Below are 18,149 nucleotides of genomic sequence, written 5' to 3'. Positions count from 1 at the left end.
GGGTATAATTAAATAAGCAATCATCCAAATGTACTTATAATGCCTTGTATTTGAGGATAAATTTTAAACTCTTGAATGTCTTGTATTACAGGATGCAGCGAGTACTCCCCTATATATACAAAGAGTAGAATTGAATCTTGCCTTGCAGCCGCTTCCACCGCGCACCTGCGAGAGAACCTAAGGTTGATTCCGCTTACCCATGTTGGGGACATTGGCTAAGCAATTGCATCGTGAACCGGGAGAGGGCGAGAGGCAGCACGGAGCAGGTGTTTGGGGCGGCTACAGGTCCGACAGGTTAATGATAATTTGGAGGAAGAATGCAAGGGTGAAGACTGTGCGACGGTATTTTAGGGAAATGATAAAAATAATTGACCTGTAGGATTTTGGACGAGTAGTATTTTAACAAAAGTGACGGAAACTACGACGACGAATAATATGGGACGGAGTGAGTACACATGAACCCATCCAACATCTCATACAAAGCAGCTCAACAAAGCAGGTAAGAGATAACATCTGAAACGATGATCAACGAAACAACTTTCCTTCCAAACCCCACGGAATAGAGGTGTTGGGCTGCAACAGCAGGCGCACAGCAGAATTTGTTTACTCCAGCGCAAGTTAACAGTCGGGATAAAATTTGATTTGTTGGAAACGTCCCTACACACGGTCACAGCAGACCTCATTTGAGCAGACAGGAAGAGGTAGAAAATGCCAACGGATTCCAATTGTGTGCCTGATTTCTAAATTGAGCGACACTCGGATTGACTCCGAGACATAAAATAAAGATGCATGTAAACAGGTCCAGATGGAGAGATTAGTATTAGCTCAAGCTTAAAAACCACACATTAAATGTAGGTACATCAAAAAAAGACAATAAACCATTTATATCTTACATAGCATACAAGCTCAAACTAATACAAGTACTTAAGACATGCCAACTCGAACAAGCTCCAGTGAAGTAGAGCAAAGACTACTTGAGCACGCATTTAGATCCCATATCTTACTGGGCAGCCATCAGCTACGACTTCTTGTTTGTCATTCATATCATCCTCCTCCACATCACTTGGATCAAACCAATATGGATCAGGCACTGGCCACCTGTTATTCAGTAATTTACAACCAAACGTACTATGATCAGCAACTTTATAATGCAACTTCAATAGCAATGAGATGTATCAGCTTACTCATTTATTGGTTCCTCATCTCTACGGACAGTGTCCCCGAAACTAAACTCCGTAGTTCTGTGAAATACACAGAAAAATAGATTTAATAAAACAATTATGCTTGATAGAACATCCTTCAAGTAGTTTATTCAAATGTTAACCAAAGCTTACAGCTAAGTGCAAAATAAACTGAATACTTGTTCAAACAGGCACAATAACCAAAATAAAAAAAGAAATCTAGACATACTTAAAAAAACAAATATATACATACTTTTTTGTCTTCAAACATTCCAGGATTCTACAGAGATCTTCATAATCCATGTACGGGGTTCCTATTTTCTCACAATTGTAGCACATTCCATGAAAGTTCATGCCAATAAAATTACCATCAACATCAACAAGGGGCCCTCCAATCCCCACCTAACCAGGTTACAAAGGGGTTGTCAATTGTAATGCAAAGAATCTCAGTACATGATGTGATAGGTTAGTTAAACTTATATTTACTTCCCAACATGTTTAAAGTGGGAAAAATAAGATCAACACTACCTTACTGATTTTACATGTGGAGTAACAAAGAACTTTGCAATCAAGCGAGCTTGACCCCAGAGTTAGTTTCCCACTTGCAGCCATTAACGTGCCTGATTGGAAGATCCGCCCAATAGCTACTACCGTAGAATTATTTACCAGAGAATCATGAAGATTCACAGGACGCTTCTCAAGATTCATAGGACAAAGAGCACGGTGATTATCAACATTGACTACAGCAACATTGTAATGTAAACTATAATGTTTCAATGTCCCTATTACTCTGCACTTTTTGCTTGGGAGCAACACATCAATCTGCAAACAATACAATGAAACTTAGGTTGTATCTAGAAACAAGGATCACAATATAGTCAGGAGCACTAACCCTCAGGTCCTCAACGATCTTATTTGGATCATTACGATCTCTAATCAAGCTTGCTGAAGTAAGAATTTTCGGATACTCATCATCATAGTCAATAAAAACTCCAGTGCATGCAAAAAACCTTGTTTCTCCTGGACACCACGATTCTGATCATCAGCAAATGATGACCAAACACAAATATGAAATAGTAAATAGCACATTACTGCAAAATCACCTTTGAAAGAAGCAAGTGCCACAACATTTCGAGATATCTCAGAAGAAACTCTTTTCCTGAATTCACCCCAAACACCTTTAGGATATAAATCACCAAAAGGATCTTCACAAGTATTAACCAAAATCATGCCACCTGAAAAATGATGCATGGTATAATACTAGTGGTACAACAGGGCTGTACAAAGGCTCAATGCAGGATAACTAAGAAAATGTACAAGCCACTCACGATTGACCATAGTCCTTGATGGAATAGGATAACCCAAAGAATTCAGATCCTGAAATTGTTCCTTGTCAACAACATCATATGCTGGTACAACATGGTCAAGTGATTAGAAGTAGCACATACTAAGTCTAAGTAAAATTTGCAACAATCAAATATACCCATAAGCACCTCATCTCATCTCAAGGAATCAATGATGGTCATGGTGTGCTGTATGCACAATCTAGATCTTCTGTAAATGGATTTATGTAGACATGTGAATGCAATATTTAATAGCATCCTATTGCCCTATATGCAATTATGCATGTGTATACGTACGAGCCAATTGATGATAAAAATTTTAAGGCAGCGTAATGTTACTTTTCAAAATTAGAATCCGTGGAATATCAATTGAGATACATCACATTGCAAGGGCACCATGCTAGCACGGTAAAAATGTTGACTGATTAGCGTACGCTAACAGAAAATCACAACTTAATAAAGAAAAGGTTAAACTAGTTAATGGTTATCATGGAAGTACATAAGCTACTTTGCACTACTAATGGTGATGGATTGCACAATAAAGACATTTGATCGGTCATGCTCACCTTTAGGATGGAAGTAAAGTTCCCCCCTGCAGAAGAACATCAACATGAGCACTAGCACCAACACTAAGTATCAACCAAGCACAATACAATGCCACCATGGTGGCAGAGTTGTAGGAAAGGAAAAGATAATAGAGATGAGTTACGATGGACACTTCAAAAACTTTTAGTGTATAGTCTGAACAAAAAAACTCACATATTTTGAATAAGACATAAGCTTCAATACTGACACAGGATGACAGGAATATAGCTACTCTAAAAAAAATGCAAACTGTGACAGATACCAATAGCACAACTGGTCCATTGGCAGTTATCTTTAGGTAGAGGTACCAAAGAATTTTGTTGTTATTAGGGATCAACATTAGGAACTGCAACAAATGCACAAAGAAACTACAAAAAGGAATAAAGCTAACAAAACAGCTTACCTTTTAGTCTCATACCAACCATTCATGCCAACATAGCGAAATACCCCCCTTGATGTTGACCGTTCGAGAAATATTCTCCTTGGCAAGAAATAGCAGTGGTTCATGCCAACAAAATTTCCATCTATATCAAAAAATGCCGCCCCTAACGAATTCTAGAAAAAGAAAGAGTAACATGGATTTCACTGGAACAAAATAAAATGATCTGAAACAAGAGTTACTCCCCACTTTATCCCCAATTACTTGTAAATGCTTAGAAATGTATAATATCTTTAAAGTATGTTCCATTGCAAATCTAACCAATACAGAACCCATTCAACTTTATTGTACAGTTTAAAAGAACTTAGAAGCCAAACTATAGTCAATGGTGTTAAATAGAAGTAAACCAAGAGGAACACCATTTTCTATAGAATATGAGATGTAGCATTTCTAACCAAAGATTAACCCATATGAATGCAACTGTACCTCAGGGGAACGAGAGAATATAAGAAATTCTCTATCTTTAGATCCACGTGATATTTCCCCACTTGTTGCTATGAATTCGTCAAAGACACGCCCTACAGCTATTAGCTGCTTACAGGGCACAGATTCCATCCCAGGATTAAGATGTATGCAATAAACATTAAGGGGGGACAAGACTTTGACAACAGCAAGTTGACAGTCAGAATCATATTCGTCCAGATAGCCTGTGGCAACATTTCCTTCATAGTGCACTTCGATCTATAACATAAAGCATAGGAAATATTAAGGAATGACCATAGTTATCTTAAGTACACAATCAAAAATTAATGATTAGCAGCACCAACCTCTTCTTCATAGTCGCACGTCTGAAGAACACTAACCAACTTTCCAGTTGTCACAAACTTTGTGACATTGTTCTGGCATTCTATGGCAATACCAGAGAATGGAAACCGAAATCCGCGTGCTACAGAAGATCTTAATTTACATCATTCATAACTAACAATGTTTAAACATATATTTCGAAAAGTAAGGATACAGCAGCATAATCACCATTCAAAACAAGTGAGACAACACTTCTACGAAGATTTGATGCAACGTCTTCATGCAGCTGACTCCAAATATCTTGATTGTCCCCAAGTAAGTCAGTCAAAGAAACACGGTACAACAGAGATGTGAGTGATCAAATAGAGCTGCAAAAAAAATGTAGTGAAAAAGGAAGAGCCAGCAGACCTGAGATCGATGACTCTCCATCACTGCAAGTTCTTTTTTTCTTTTTTGAGAAAACACCTCTCTTCCCCTTACTTGCTGACATCTTTCCAGCACTGCTAAAGAACTAAAGGTCAACTCTAGGTTACAACAAGCAAAGCATCGATGCAAATCCATGGCTGAACAGATAATGAAAGGGCCACTTTAAAATTATAGCCAATGCTGCTGGTTCTCTATCCAACAAATGTTTACTGTAAGCCTCAAAATCAACTTCAATAAAGCAAACAAAAGGTATTAATTCACTGGTTGTTAGTTTCTCACTTCTCAAATAATATCGACCAGTAGAAAAATGCAGTTCACAACCATGTTCAACCCAACACTGAGAAGTATAAGCAAAGTGATAACTAGGCCGCCTACCAGGTAAGTGAAATCGATGGGAAGCTACTCAGTAAGATGCGATATAGGTACCAACCAGCCCTAATAAGCTAATCAACCTTGAAAAGCCAAATACAAGGTCAATGAAGCCATCATACTCGAACTAAGAAGGCCTCATTTTTTTAACAGATTCAAACAGCAAGAGAAGCAATCTGATGAACTGACAATTCAAGAAATAAGTCCTAAGCTAATGTCGATTTTCCAAATTTGGCGTTGGCGGCGTCCTGAAGAAATAATAAACCCACAATCCAACCACAGCACGCAGATCAACGACTATAAAAGGCGAAATATTTCAAAGAGTTCAAGAGAAACCTGAAAAATTTTCAGTTCCGAACGAAAAGACGAGTTAAGATATGAGCTTGTCATATTTTCCTATAAAGAATGGTATGTTGATTCAGCAAACATGTTCAGCCAGGCCAATCAGAGCTAAGGTACGAGCTAATTAAATTATCAATAATCAACATAATATTTGTGCTCAAGAACAACAGCCTAAAACTGCAAACAGAGAGCTAGTTATACTAGGATATGTTGATATGGTATTACTGCAAAGTTAGCTTGCAATTCTTGTGAATCATGGCAGGAAAAATGTAAACAAACAGATTTGGCATATTTAACCTTTGAAATTAAAAGCAATAAAAGTTACAGGATTAGATATACTAGTACACGATTATATTGGAAGCACTTTGAGACCAGTAGAGAAATTATGTATGTTGAGTCATGAGAAAAGTGCATAATGCTGTACAATGGATCCAAGTAAATTATGCTTTGTAACGGAAATGCAAGTAAACAGATCCAATTGCTGCCTCAGTTGACCTGAGACTATTGCAAGTGTAGTGCCCAGATCCTAGTGGTTGCCAAAACCAACTCAATGCTACTAGTGGTGTGGTCAGGTAAGGTTCTAAAGTAATTTATACTAATCCTGTGAGGTTGTGAAGATTAAATTAATGCAATAGATACTGATCTAACAACTCGATTTTACATCTAGCTGTTCAAGTCTCTGAATAGAGCATGTACAGACACATGCCCAAGCTCTATTGTGATCTCTGAAAGAAATTCAAATTTAGCTGTACATATTTGCTAAATTGGAAATCAGATCGCTTAAGCAAAGTTTTGTGCTGAGCAAAACTGAAACCCTAGGACCCACGAACGGTTTATAATATAAGTACATGCGTATGTTGTGTGACAGTTGAGGTTTTCCTCACTTTTATTTCTCACCTCCCAGGTTTATAATATAATTAGACAGGAGAAGAGGGTTCGAGAGAATGATGGGAGAGAGATCCATGACTCCGTACCGGCGACGATATGTGATGCAGCGGACGCCACCGCTGAAGTGCTCGCGTGGAGATATAGGCACGGCGAGCGGCGGCGCACTCCGCGCTGGAGATAGAGGCACGGCGAGCGGCGGCGCACTCCGCGCTGGAGACGAGGTTGAGCGACGGGAAAGAGGAGGGCGGTATCCTGATGCGATACCGGGCAGGGAGGGGGTAATGGATTGATAATCGGAGAACAGGTTTAGCAAAATTACCACTGCAAACATGAATTTCGCAGAATCACCCCTTAAAACGTTTGGCACCTTGTTTTGCTTGCCATTTTCTCACTCTCATTGATTTTTAATTTCTTTTTATCATTTACGAGCATAAGACATGAAAAAAGTGCCCTTTTCATGTGTAGGTACGTACCTGATTGGTTTCGGTTTGGATCGCTCCAATTGAGCGGTTCTCCATTAGAGAACGCGCGCCGCCGGCCAGGACGGCTCCCCTGATCACCACCAAGACGCTTCCCGCGATCACCGCCAGGATGGCTTGCCCGATCACAGCCAAGAAGCATCCATTGGCATGTGCAATTCTATTAACTTACAAGCACTCAGCAGGAATCAACTGCATTTATCCAATCCTGAAAACTACAACTTCGATAATAATCACTTTGCTCCTGCTCCTGCATAATTCCTGCAAACTACATTCAATCCTGAAAAAGACAACCGTACAGCAGCAGGTCTTCAGCGCCTCCACGAGCACATGCAGATCTTCAATTTCCTTTGCAAAGCTAATACATCAATGTAGATACGTTACGGCCAGTGGCGGATGTAGGACCTAGGCTGGGGGCTGCAGCCCGGGTCCAGTACAATGTAGCTAAAGAGAAAATAAGAGGTCTTTTACGGTGCATAATACTACCCTATACTACTGTTCAAAAAGGACTCGTATGCAAGGATCCGACGGTTGAGATTAATAGATTAATTGTATACTACTAAAACCTTAAGTTGTAGTATAGGTACTATGCATGAGTAGTATAGGTAGTATAGGGGTATTATTGGAAAGATGTAAAATAGTATTGTTGAAATAGATCAAATCAAATCTTTCTTAATTATAATCTTATTTCCTTTTATTCCTCCTCATTTCCAATCGGTGGCTGGGCTCCTCAGTTCCAATCGGTCCAGGTTGCGACTGGGGCTCCTCTAGGGTTGCAATGGGGTGGCGGCGGGCGGCGGAGGCTCCGGCGGTCGGCAATGACTACGAGGCGGGCAGCGGCGACTCCGCGGCTTAGGAGATGCGTGCCGCGCTGCTGCTCCACGGCGGCGCTGGCTTCAGCGCCCGGAGGTCGGGCGGCGCCGCGGCGAAGCGCGCGGCCCGGCCCGAGGAGGCCACCGGCGCGCACTGTGTGCGCCACCCGTGACACGTCCTTCGTCGGGTTCGCCGTCGGCGACCGGCTGTTCCACCACGGATTCAAATTCGTGAGGTATGTAAAATTGGCCAGGTAGATTGGGATGTTGCCAGAGAGGTTATTGTAGGAGAGATCCAATGTTTCCATGCTGGCTAACTTGCCATAAGAATTTGGAATCGAATCTTGAAACGAGTTGTGTGATAAATTGAGGTAGGTCAGCATTTGTAGTTGTCTGAATGAATCTGGAAGGTCACGAGTAGCTGGTTGGTAGAGAGATCTATCTTGTTTATTGTGTTCGAGCTTCCTATATCAACTTTGAGAGTACCGATCAAGTGATTGTTTGAGATATCAAGTTTGATAAGGTTGTAAAGATTAAATAAACTCTGTGGTATGGTTGAAGACAACTGGTTATGGGACATCGAAATACGTTGTTATTCAGGGAAAACAAAAGTTAAACTACCCTTGACGAATATGATATTGCCAATGAGTTCCTATTAACATCTAAACTAGTGATCTCCACATAGAAATGAAAAAAACTTGATTGGTTTGGAATACTCGATCATCATAGATAATGAAGTAAACACGGGATGGTAGCTTGGATGGGGAGGTAATCCATGCTTGGCATCTGTGGTCTATGATTTGTAGACTAAAAACCCTGTCCTATGTGTTGATTTGATTCCATGCTACTATCACTGATACAAATCTTTAGGTTTTGTTTTCATTTCCTGTTTAAATTTGCACACCTTTCTTTCATCTCTACTAGAATATGGGCAAGATAAATGTATTATGTGCTCTCTAGCTAGCAAACTATGTAGCAGTGAGTTCTAATTGAAATCGAACTGATTGAAGGTAGTAAAAGCACATACAAAGATTCTAACTTGAACCTGGAAGTTTAGTCCAATGGTTGTATGATGTGTTACCGACTATTTGTCTTTTCCTGTCTTCTGTTCAGATGCTGAGCATCAATCAAAGATCTTGCTTGACGGGTCGCAAATCATGTGGGATTTAGCAATTCTAATTCTTCAGAGAATCATATGGGTTCAGGTATGTTGAACTATGCAACCTCTTGCATAGTTTCGTTATCCTTTGTTTTAAACAATTTTTTCCCCATCAACGGAATATGTCCGACTGTGATATGGATGCAACATTTTACTGGATAGGAATGGCGGCTATAGCTACTGTTGCTGTATTGCTATCAACTATCTTGGGTATAACTGCATTATTCACAAAGACACGTGATTGGCTTCTTTCTATACCCCTCTTTAATAATATAAAGGAAAGTTGTGTGGAAATTTGTCTTGAGCATATAGAGATTTGTCCCATGTTCTAGTGTTATCATGGGCTATGGAAGAGAAGGGTTTCAGAACTTGGGATTGGGGGCTGCATTGAGGTGATGGTAGGGTGCTGGTGCGGGGGCTGTGGCCCTGGGCTGTACCTGGGAACATAACTGATAGTGTAAGCTTTACAAATTGACTAGTTGATTATTAGAAGGTCAGTGTGCCTCTTCCATTCGTAACTCGTAAGGGGTTACTAGCTTATGTCAAATACTGTTACTAGCTTATGCAGATCATATAACATAAGTACAATATATCATGCACACAAAGCTTCTGATTATGTCAAAAGTGTTCTGGGTTAAGTCTGAGGATCATGTATTGAAAGCTGTTTGATCTTTCTTGCCAATAAGTGATTTGAGTTCATGAACGTTTTCTTTTTTGCTTTGGCAGGTTAGGACTAATGGTTGCTGGTGGTGTTGTGCTGGCATCTTTTATGACCCACGCTGCAGAGCATCTTGCTATCTCAGCCTTCGACAAGGGTCAGAGACAGAACTGGGTCAAGAACTAGAAGCTCTTGTTTTTAAAGCCACGCAATGACGCAAATAGAAGTCTGTCTGGATGAAATACATCTGTGTATATTGTTCGTTCAGACTTTTGATTTGAGTGCAATAACCACCATTTGTTCTGCTGGACACTACTGGAGTCATCCTAGCCGCATACGATTGTAGTCTTAATGTCTTATACTTCGATTGTGTACAATTGCTGTCATCAGTAATACGGAAAACTGGAAGTCAAAGGCAGGATGAGTTAGACAAGGAATATACTTTCTTCTCTACCATAAACAACCGATCACACTCTTTCTTTTGCTCTCAACAGGACACATGCTCCAATCCACTGGGTAGTGGGTATTTGTTAAAACAAGCGTGACTTTGCCGCTTCTGTTGTTGAACCAACTTCCAGAAGATGAAGGAAAAAAAACACAATGCATGAGCATAGCACAAATTTATTTATTGCAGAAGTGAATTTATCCGCAAGTAAATAATTTTTTTTCGAGAACACGCAGTAGAGCTGCTTATCTTTGTATTAAGAAAAAATTAGATCATTTGATTTACAACGCGAGTCATCCAGGGCGTACGCACACTGTTCAACGACTCACTCGGCAACTATACAGAAAATGATTCAACCTAAGTGACTATCGTGCTCTAGAGAACTATCTGATCGCTAGTACTCCTGCTGCCGCTGCCGCTGGCCACCCCAGACCAGCCAAGTAAATAACTGAAGATTTGGAGTTGCATAGAAGAAGAGTAGGTAAGGTGAGAGCTTTTTTTTATCGATCATGTCAATCCTGCTCCAGATCAGCGTGGATAGCAAACCATACTGCAGAGTTCACTTACACACAAAAACACACAAAAAAAAAAAGCAGATCCAGAAAAGGAGGATGCTTGGATACAGAGATTGCTGGATTATTGAAAAAGATTGATCAGACCATGATACAATGTACCAGAAACTAGCAAAAACTATATTATAAAGGTGGAGAAATAACAAATCGCTGACTTCTGCTGAACTGGCAGAGCAGGATTCCAGAACACCGCAAGGCATAAAAATGCAAAACTTGAACAGTGGCATTGCTTGATTCCTACTACTATTACACATTTTTTTGTATGTATATGATCCCTTCCACCACCTAATTAAACAGATACAGATTGTGATCCCAAACCTCTCAGCAAAAGCTCAGATGTTATCAGCCATTGCTTTGATCCACACAAGAACACGAAAAAAAAACGAAAAAAAACATGGGACTTTCTTTCTTTCAGAAAGCGAGGCATCATCAAGAAGCCTCCCCCTGATCCCTGCTGACCTCCGAGCGCGATGAGCTTCCTCAGGTTCCTGAGGTGCCTCTGCAGGGTCCGGCACGCCCGCACCCTGACGCTCCGGATGGCGAGCCTGAGCTTCTTCAGCCGCACGCCGATCCTCGCCTTCACCCGCACCAGCGCCGGCGGCCGGGACCGCGCCGCCGGGCTCTTCTCCTCCAGCACCTTCTGGATCAGGTACTGCGCCCTGAGCTGCCGCGCCGCCTCCGCGTCCACCTTCGCGTACGCCGTTCGCGTCGGCGCCCTCAGCAGAAGCATCTTCGTGATCGACGCCGCGTTGCAGCGAGGAAGCAACAATGGCGACGGTGCGACGAGGAGGATGGGGAGGAGATCAGGAGAAGGGTTCTTGGTGTGAGCTTCTTGCAGCTGGCCGTCTGGAGGCGCGGCGTGCGGGCGGGGGACTGGTGGCGCGTGGGGACATGGCGGCGGGTGGACTGGCGGCACGTGGGGACGCGACCGACTGGGCGGCGTGCCGGCGGTGAAGGGGCGGCGTGCGGGCGGGGGACTGCGCGTGGACTGGCGGCGCGCGGGGAAACAGATTCGCGAAAAAATTGGCGACGCGTGGGGAGATGGCGGCGGTGCGGGGAGAACAGAGTCGCCAAAAAAAATTCCTATGACGTGCTAATTCCAATTCTACCCATAAAAAAATAAATTATACTCTATACTACCGTTGTGCAACGTAAAAGAGCTTAAAATAAAGGTCCAAGAAGCCTGCACTATCCTTGCCTACAACAGCAGCGGCGGCCAGCGAGCAAGCGGCCAGTAGGCGGACGGTGGCCGTCAGCCGGTGCATAGGAAGACGGACAGGCGAGTGGACGGCGGTCAGCGATAGGTGGGCGGGCGCCGGCGAACTACCCGCTAGTGGCGACAGATACCACATCGATTTTATCCGATTGATTCGGGGCCTATTTGTTTCAGCTTTTCTGAATAACAATTCTTTGGAAATCTAGCTACCCTCAAAAGCTGCTATCCACATAATCTACTGGTAGAAAAGCAGAGTATTTGGCAACCTGATTTTCTGTTAGGAGATTATTTGTGCTAAGTGTGTAATGGCATGTATGCCACTGAGGGTGATAATACCTTGTTTAATTGCTAAAAGCATTAATTTTTGACATTATAGGTTCATTAATTTTTAATTAAGGCATCAATTGTCATTACTAGAGCCTATTACAATCTCTCCTCGTACGTCCAAAATAACAAAAGCAACTATATGAGCAATCGTGCTACTAAAGCCGGAGCAATGGAATCCTGCAAAGCACCCATATCAGTGTCATCTGCTGAAGCACTCCCATCATGAGCAATACTTGCGCCATCTTGACTATCATTATCATGAACATAGTTTTCAAAATCAGCATCATGTATAGCACTATCCCTTATGAAATTGTGAAGAGCCATAACTGCAGATATGATTTTAGCTTGCTTGTTGATGGGATAGGCAAGCAAGCTCAAAAGAATGCGCCACTTCATCTTTAGAACACCAAAACAACGCTCGATCACATTTCGAAGGGACGAATGTGCATGGTTAAACACCTCTTTGAAGTCCACTAGTTGTCTCCCATGTTGCCATTCAGATACATGGTACCTTAGACCCTTGTAAGGGGCTAGATACCCATCTTTCTTAGGATATCTCGAATCAACAAGATAATACTTCCCTTCTGGGAGGTGTGGAAATTATTGATTGTATGTTTCCAAAGTATCTAGCAATACATGAGTGTCATGAACTGAACCAGGCCAATAGGTGACAAAAAATATGAATCTTATATCAAATTCGCACACCGCCTTACATTTTGTGATGCATAACCATATCGACCAAAGTATTATGGTTGTTCACTCAATGGGATCATAACAGGTATGTGTGTTCCATCAATTGCACTAATACAATCCTTAAAATGGAGCTAAAACCTTGAGTTATCCCAAATCCTAGAATGAGTTGTTGTAAAGTGAGGATCTTTTGGTTTTATAATGCCACCAGCCATGCTATTGATACTATCCAGTACCTCTCCAAACTTCCTACTGATAGTCTCTAGTGAGTGTCCAAACTTATTTTTGACTTGCATAAAAGATCGTGGTGCACCACATGCCCATAAAAATATTCCTAATGCATCCATGGTACAAATTCCTCTACTTGCTTGCAAGCCATACTCATTGACAAAAGAATCATGCAGTCGGTGGAACATAAACATATCATAGCAATCATTACTATTCTCAAGATTTTTCTGTACCCATTGAAATCCAGTCATAAGGGGCACTCTCTTAGGTTCCTTCACTATACCTGAGCCTCCATGGTAGTTCAAACATTCCAAAGCAGCATATGCAATCTGGTAGTCCAGCCAGATAAGTCAAAGGGCTTAGGGGCAATCTAGTCCATTCACTGCCTTGAAAAATGCAAAATCAATAAATGGGAGAAAATGGCAAACAAAACAAAGCGTCGATATTTTAAGTGGTGGTTATGCGAAACCTATGTGTGCATTGGTGATTTTGCGAAGCCCGTCGTTTGCGGTGGCAAAAATCTAAATTTCTTTTAATAATCGACTACAATGGATTTGGCAAGCTAGTCCATAGAAGTGGAGGCTTTCTTCAGTGCAGTTGGCATAAAGTCCCGTAAAGGTTGGCTAAGCGTATCCTGTTGTGACACGTGGCACCATCTTTTCAGTGTCGCGTAAAGGAATGGAGAAACCAACGAGGGTAGCAACATCATTGTACAGCCGCGGTCTCTTAGTATCCCCTATCCTTCATTGATGTCACCAATGAGTGCATCTGCATGGTCACCGGCGGAACTTTGTACTAATCACGGCCAATCCAGGATAATTGATCCCGGATGTCATCCAAGAATCGGCGGGACTCTGCTAAAATTGTTGGGCCAAGGAAACTCCACCGTCGATCGGTCAATGTCCGATAGGTTGGTGGTGGGGTGCCACCGCCGGAGGCTGTTGTTTTTACTCTCATTCGCACGGGTTACGTCGTCAGGTCTCGTAGTTACATTCCATGTTATCTTCATAAAGAATCAATTCGAATGGTTACGCCAAGCAACACCTCTGTGCATGCGGCACAGACAATCCAAAATTCTTGGTTTACATGAAAACACTGATGGTTTATGTACGATGCAGAATCCATTCGAATGGTTATGCCAAGGCTACATTTTACGCAACAGTACAACACCTCTGTGCATGCGTCACACAAGATCCAAAATTTCCAGGTTACACGAAAACTCTAATGGTTTAAGTACGACGTCGTTGAAACAAATTCCTAGCATATAAGCATAGAAGATCTCATGTTCGGTAATCGTTTACTATATGAGTAAATCAAGTAATCATCTGATGGGCCTGGCCATCTAGTATGGCCCACCTAGTTGGCAAATGTATTTGGTGTATGTACTGCTAATGAGCCCTTTGTACTCATCATAATTAGATCTACATTTCAAAAGCTTTACCGGTATGACCTCATTCTTCTTAAAAATTATAAGAACCTACATACTATTTGCCTTCGTACCAATATAATTTATCTCAGTTTCGGCCGAATTAAATGGCCGACCCAACAAAACAGGCTGTGCCAATTCAGTCTGCAAGCCCAAAGCAAGTATTCAGCCCATCAAAGAAGTTGTTCCATTCATCTAACCTGACAGAAACCGATGGGGTGAGCATAATTAACCGATGATCGAAAACCGAACCGAATTACCCTGACGAAAACTGAAATAGCCGCACCGAAAAAGTCAGCCACCAATTCGGTCATTAAGTTCCTGGTCGCGACTTTCTTCAACGCCATGCTCGGCGCTCGGCAGCCCGTGTAGTGATGCCTCTTTCCTCCCTTGGGCAAAAGCGACACCACAGCCACATGTTCCCTGTCCTTTCCTTTGACTATGCCTTTTGGTACTCGTAATCCATATCCAGGCTAACTAAAATCCATCTTGCTTCGATGTGCATACTATGATGTGTGCATGAAGACCAAGACCATCTTCTGCTACGATGCCCGCGCGTCAGGTGCCTCTGGACCAATGGGTGGCCCTGTGTTGTGCCGTACCTTGACTTGTTGCGCGTCCACTGGGGTTACATGGCCTTTTACAAGTGGAGGACCGCCGCGTCTGCTCGCCAATCATCCCCACCTTGCTGTGGAACACAACTGGAAGGGCCGAGATGACTAGTCTTTTAACAACTCTATCGTGCCTATGAGAACCACATCTTCCTTGTTGTGGCTGCTGATTTGGCATTATGGAAGCATCGGCTGCGTGAGTTGAGGCAGCTAACTCTATCAAAGTTGTCCATCCGGGCCACCCGGCCCGATCCGGCACGGGCCCAGCAAGGCCCGTTAGTTTTCGTGCCATGCCGTGCCAGCCCACGGGCTGCACCGACGGCCCAAGCATGGGCCCACAGTGCCTTTTTCGTGCCGGGCTGGCCTGTAAAGCATGGCTGCCTTCGCCCCCGCCCCCCCCCCGAGGCACGGTGGGCCCTCACAGCTTGCTGACTGTGCACCACTGTGACCGTCGTCGCCTCCTGCTCAACGAGCTGCCCCCTGCACGCTGCCTCTTGCTTGCTCCTGCGCGCCGCCACCGTCGCCACTGCTTGCTTGCTCGTCGTCGCAGCCGCATAAGCAAGGGTGCCGCCGCGCCAGCCACCGGGAGGGGCAGAGGGAGGTAGCTCACCTTTTGGCCGGAGGGAAGCGGAGCCGGCGGCGAAGGGTAGGTCAGGCGGAGTGGTGGCGGCGGCGTAGGGGAGGAGAGGTGGAGACTGGAGCGGTGGCCCCGTCCCTGTGCGCCGGCGCCGCCCGCTCACCCCCTCGCCATGGCACATCGCCGGAGCCCAGAGGAAGGCTGTAGGGGAGCTGGGGAGGCATATCCTGGAGCTTGGAGGGGAGGCGGGGGAGATGGTCGTCGGAGGCCGGAGGGGAGGTGGTCGCCGGAGGCCGGAGGGGTCAATGGGAGCCTGGGGAGGTGAGGAGACGAACGGAGAGGATTGGATAAGGCTGGAACGGAGAGGAGCTGACTGGTTGGAGTTGGAGATAAAGCCTTTGAAGGAGTTAACGGGCTGGCTCGGGCTGACCTCTAAAACTCGTGCTGGGCTGGGCCACCCGTCGTGCCAGGATGGTGGCCCACGCCCGGCACGAGTTACCGAGCCGGGCCAGCATGGGTCCGAAAAACTTCGTGCCAGGCCGGGCTACATTCGGGCCAAAAAAACGGACTCCGTGCCGGGCTAACGGGCTGCGGGCTGCATGGACATCTATAAACTCTATCCTATTATGGAGTAAGTACTTTCGCAACATTGTAAACTAGTGGCACTCTCTCGCTCTGTACCCTACTCTCAAAAAACTATATGAAATAATATCTACCTAAAATCAGATGAGCTGATTTGTATTTTGTGTTCCATCTATGTTCTATATATTTAATAATAAGTTCTTACTCTTTCTGTTCTTTGGAAAAATTGAACAGCTCCTATTTCTTTATTTCATTATGAGTCGTATGCTTGCGACAATAATTAATTCTTATTAAAATATGTAATGTCACATCTAAAACTTCTCCATCGAGTGAATCGGGAGCTTCTTCTCTGGACTGGCGCAATGTGGCAGTGGAAATTTCCGGCGTCGTCTGCGACGCAAACCCAGGAGCTAAATACAAACGTCACGCCTTCTTTGAACGCGACGGTAGGCTTGATGATGACTTGAGCTATCAAGTTCGCTAGCAGATTCTCGACGAGAAGTACTATCTGACGCGTCAGCTGGTCTCCTGGCAACCTAAAGGTATCCCCAAGAGTATGGGCGTAACATATCTATCAATACCTATTATTAAAGCAAGCAACGTCTCTGCCAGGATTTTCGTACGTCACCCTAATTTTGCAAAAAAAAGCTCTGACGTTTCATGAAATCAACCCGCAGTCCAAATTCTGAAGAGAGAAAGGCCTCGGGTGGAAAAGGGAGGGAAGAGAGGGGGTTAAAGGGAAAAAGCTTCTCCTTCCTTGGAAACACGAGCGGCGGCCGGAGCGGGGCGCCCCGCGTGGCCTCGGCAGCGAGGTCGGCCGGGCGGCGGTGGCCTCTTCCGCGTTGGCCTCAGCGTCCGCAGGCCAGTCACGCCCATCCACCAGCGCTGCGCAGGTCTGCCCCTCCTCCCCTCCCGCGGTCCTGAGGTTCCGTGCGCGTGGGCCGGCGGGTGGCTCGCGTCTTGGGTCGGTGGGGCAATACAGGTAGGATTTCATGGTCGATGCTGCGGCGATCAATCGGTTCGAGGAAATTTGGGTGGAGATCTGACGCGCTTGTGGGGAGCTGAGGTGCGGGCATTGGATTTCGAGGCGGAGCTTTTGGCTGCCAGGTGAATAGACCATTGAAGTTGTACAAGAATGAGAAGTATGTTCTCTTTGTTGAGCAGTTTGGATCAAGAGAGCCAACATTTCTTGTTGCATTCAAGTGATTTACTGCTGAAAATGCCATATAAATAGCTGTCCATCAGATCAACAAATGCATATCATGTATCTGCTTCACTTATTTTCAGGAGGCGGCAAACAGCATGTCTGTCCTGAGAAGCCTCTGGCAGGCACATTGGCTTCAAAAAAATGGGAAAAAACCAGGATGAGATTTTCTCTTGGCTAGAGGATAGCATTCTAGCATTGGAGCATGGATTTACTGACTTCCTCGAGCAAATGGAAAGAGCTGGCTGGGATCAGAACCAAATCATTCTGAAAGTGCCAAAAGAACCTGTCTTGGTATTGCAACACCTGGACCAAGAGGTTTAAGATGCTACTGTAGCCTAGCAATTCCTCACTGACATACACTTCAGAGGTGATGGATCCTGACATAACAACAATCAGCCCAGTGAACAAGCTACACCCGCAAGATGACATCCTGGCAACAGGAAGCTCAAGGTAGGCCTATCGATGTATTAGTGCCCAATATCACTATCCAGTGCTAGATCTTTTTTTTCCCTCCCACAACTCACAAGATGGTCCTTGCAGGTCCATTTTCATATGGAAACCAAAGATTGAAGATGAATTTACAGAAGAAAGGACCAAACAGAAGGCCAAGGAATATGTATATGGATCGGGTTCCGGAAGAAATCAAATGACAAGTCTGACAATAGTAGTGATGACGACTCAGATGGCGATTCTGGCAGAAAGAACAAGAAAGCGAAGAAGACTCGTTTCACTCACACCGCAAAAGGAAAAGGCAAATCCAAAGTCTGATACTTGGTGTACTTCATGCTTCAGTAATTTTGACAAGAAATCGGCCACTTACCAGCCGCTGCTGAACCTTCGTTT

General features: G+C 44.0%; 1 protein-coding gene across 1 annotated transcript; it reads right to left on the bottom strand.

Moving 5' to 3' along the window:
* Positions 1-1,385: 1,385 nt before the first annotated feature.
* On the bottom strand, positions 1,386-4,793 carry LOC101753047. Its single transcript, XM_004956052.4, has 11 exons — positions 4,701-4,793; positions 4,521-4,592; positions 4,316-4,434; positions 3,975-4,229; positions 3,513-3,664; positions 3,091-3,116; positions 2,510-2,590; positions 2,285-2,416; positions 2,074-2,201; positions 1,710-2,003; positions 1,386-1,583 (listed from the first exon to the last, which is right to left on the bottom strand). The coding sequence occupies exons 1-11, from the start codon at positions 4,780-4,782 to the stop codon at positions 1,401-1,403; spliced, it is 1,524 nt and encodes a 507-aa protein (XP_004956109.2). The 5' UTR covers positions 4,783-4,793; the 3' UTR covers positions 1,386-1,400.
* Positions 4,794-18,149: the final 13,356 nt, after the last annotated feature.

The sequence above is a fragment of the Setaria italica genome, chromosome II (assembly GCF_000263155.2).
Source record: "Setaria italica strain Yugu1 chromosome II, Setaria_italica_v2.0, whole genome shotgun sequence".
Lineage (NCBI taxonomy): Eukaryota > Viridiplantae > Streptophyta > Magnoliopsida > Poales > Poaceae > Setaria > Setaria italica.
The sequence above is the reverse complement of the archived record's forward strand: the minus strand, read 5'-3'. Positions and strand labels throughout refer to the sequence as shown.

Bases quoted from the DNA above. Each gene is read 5' to 3' on its own strand.
- LOC101753047 (XM_004956052.4), bottom strand. From the start codon at position 4,782: ATGTCAGCAAGTAAGGGGAAGAGAGGTGTTTTCTCAAAAAAGAAAAAA. The intron at 3,117-3,512 runs GTAAGCTGTTTT...GTTCTTCTGCAG, and splicing joins GGTTGGTATGAGACTAAAAG to GGGGGAACTTTACTTCCATC. The intron at 2,417-2,509 runs GTGAGTGGCTTG...ATCATTTTTCAG, and splicing joins ATCAAGGACTATGGTCAATC to GTGGCATGATTTTGGTTAAT.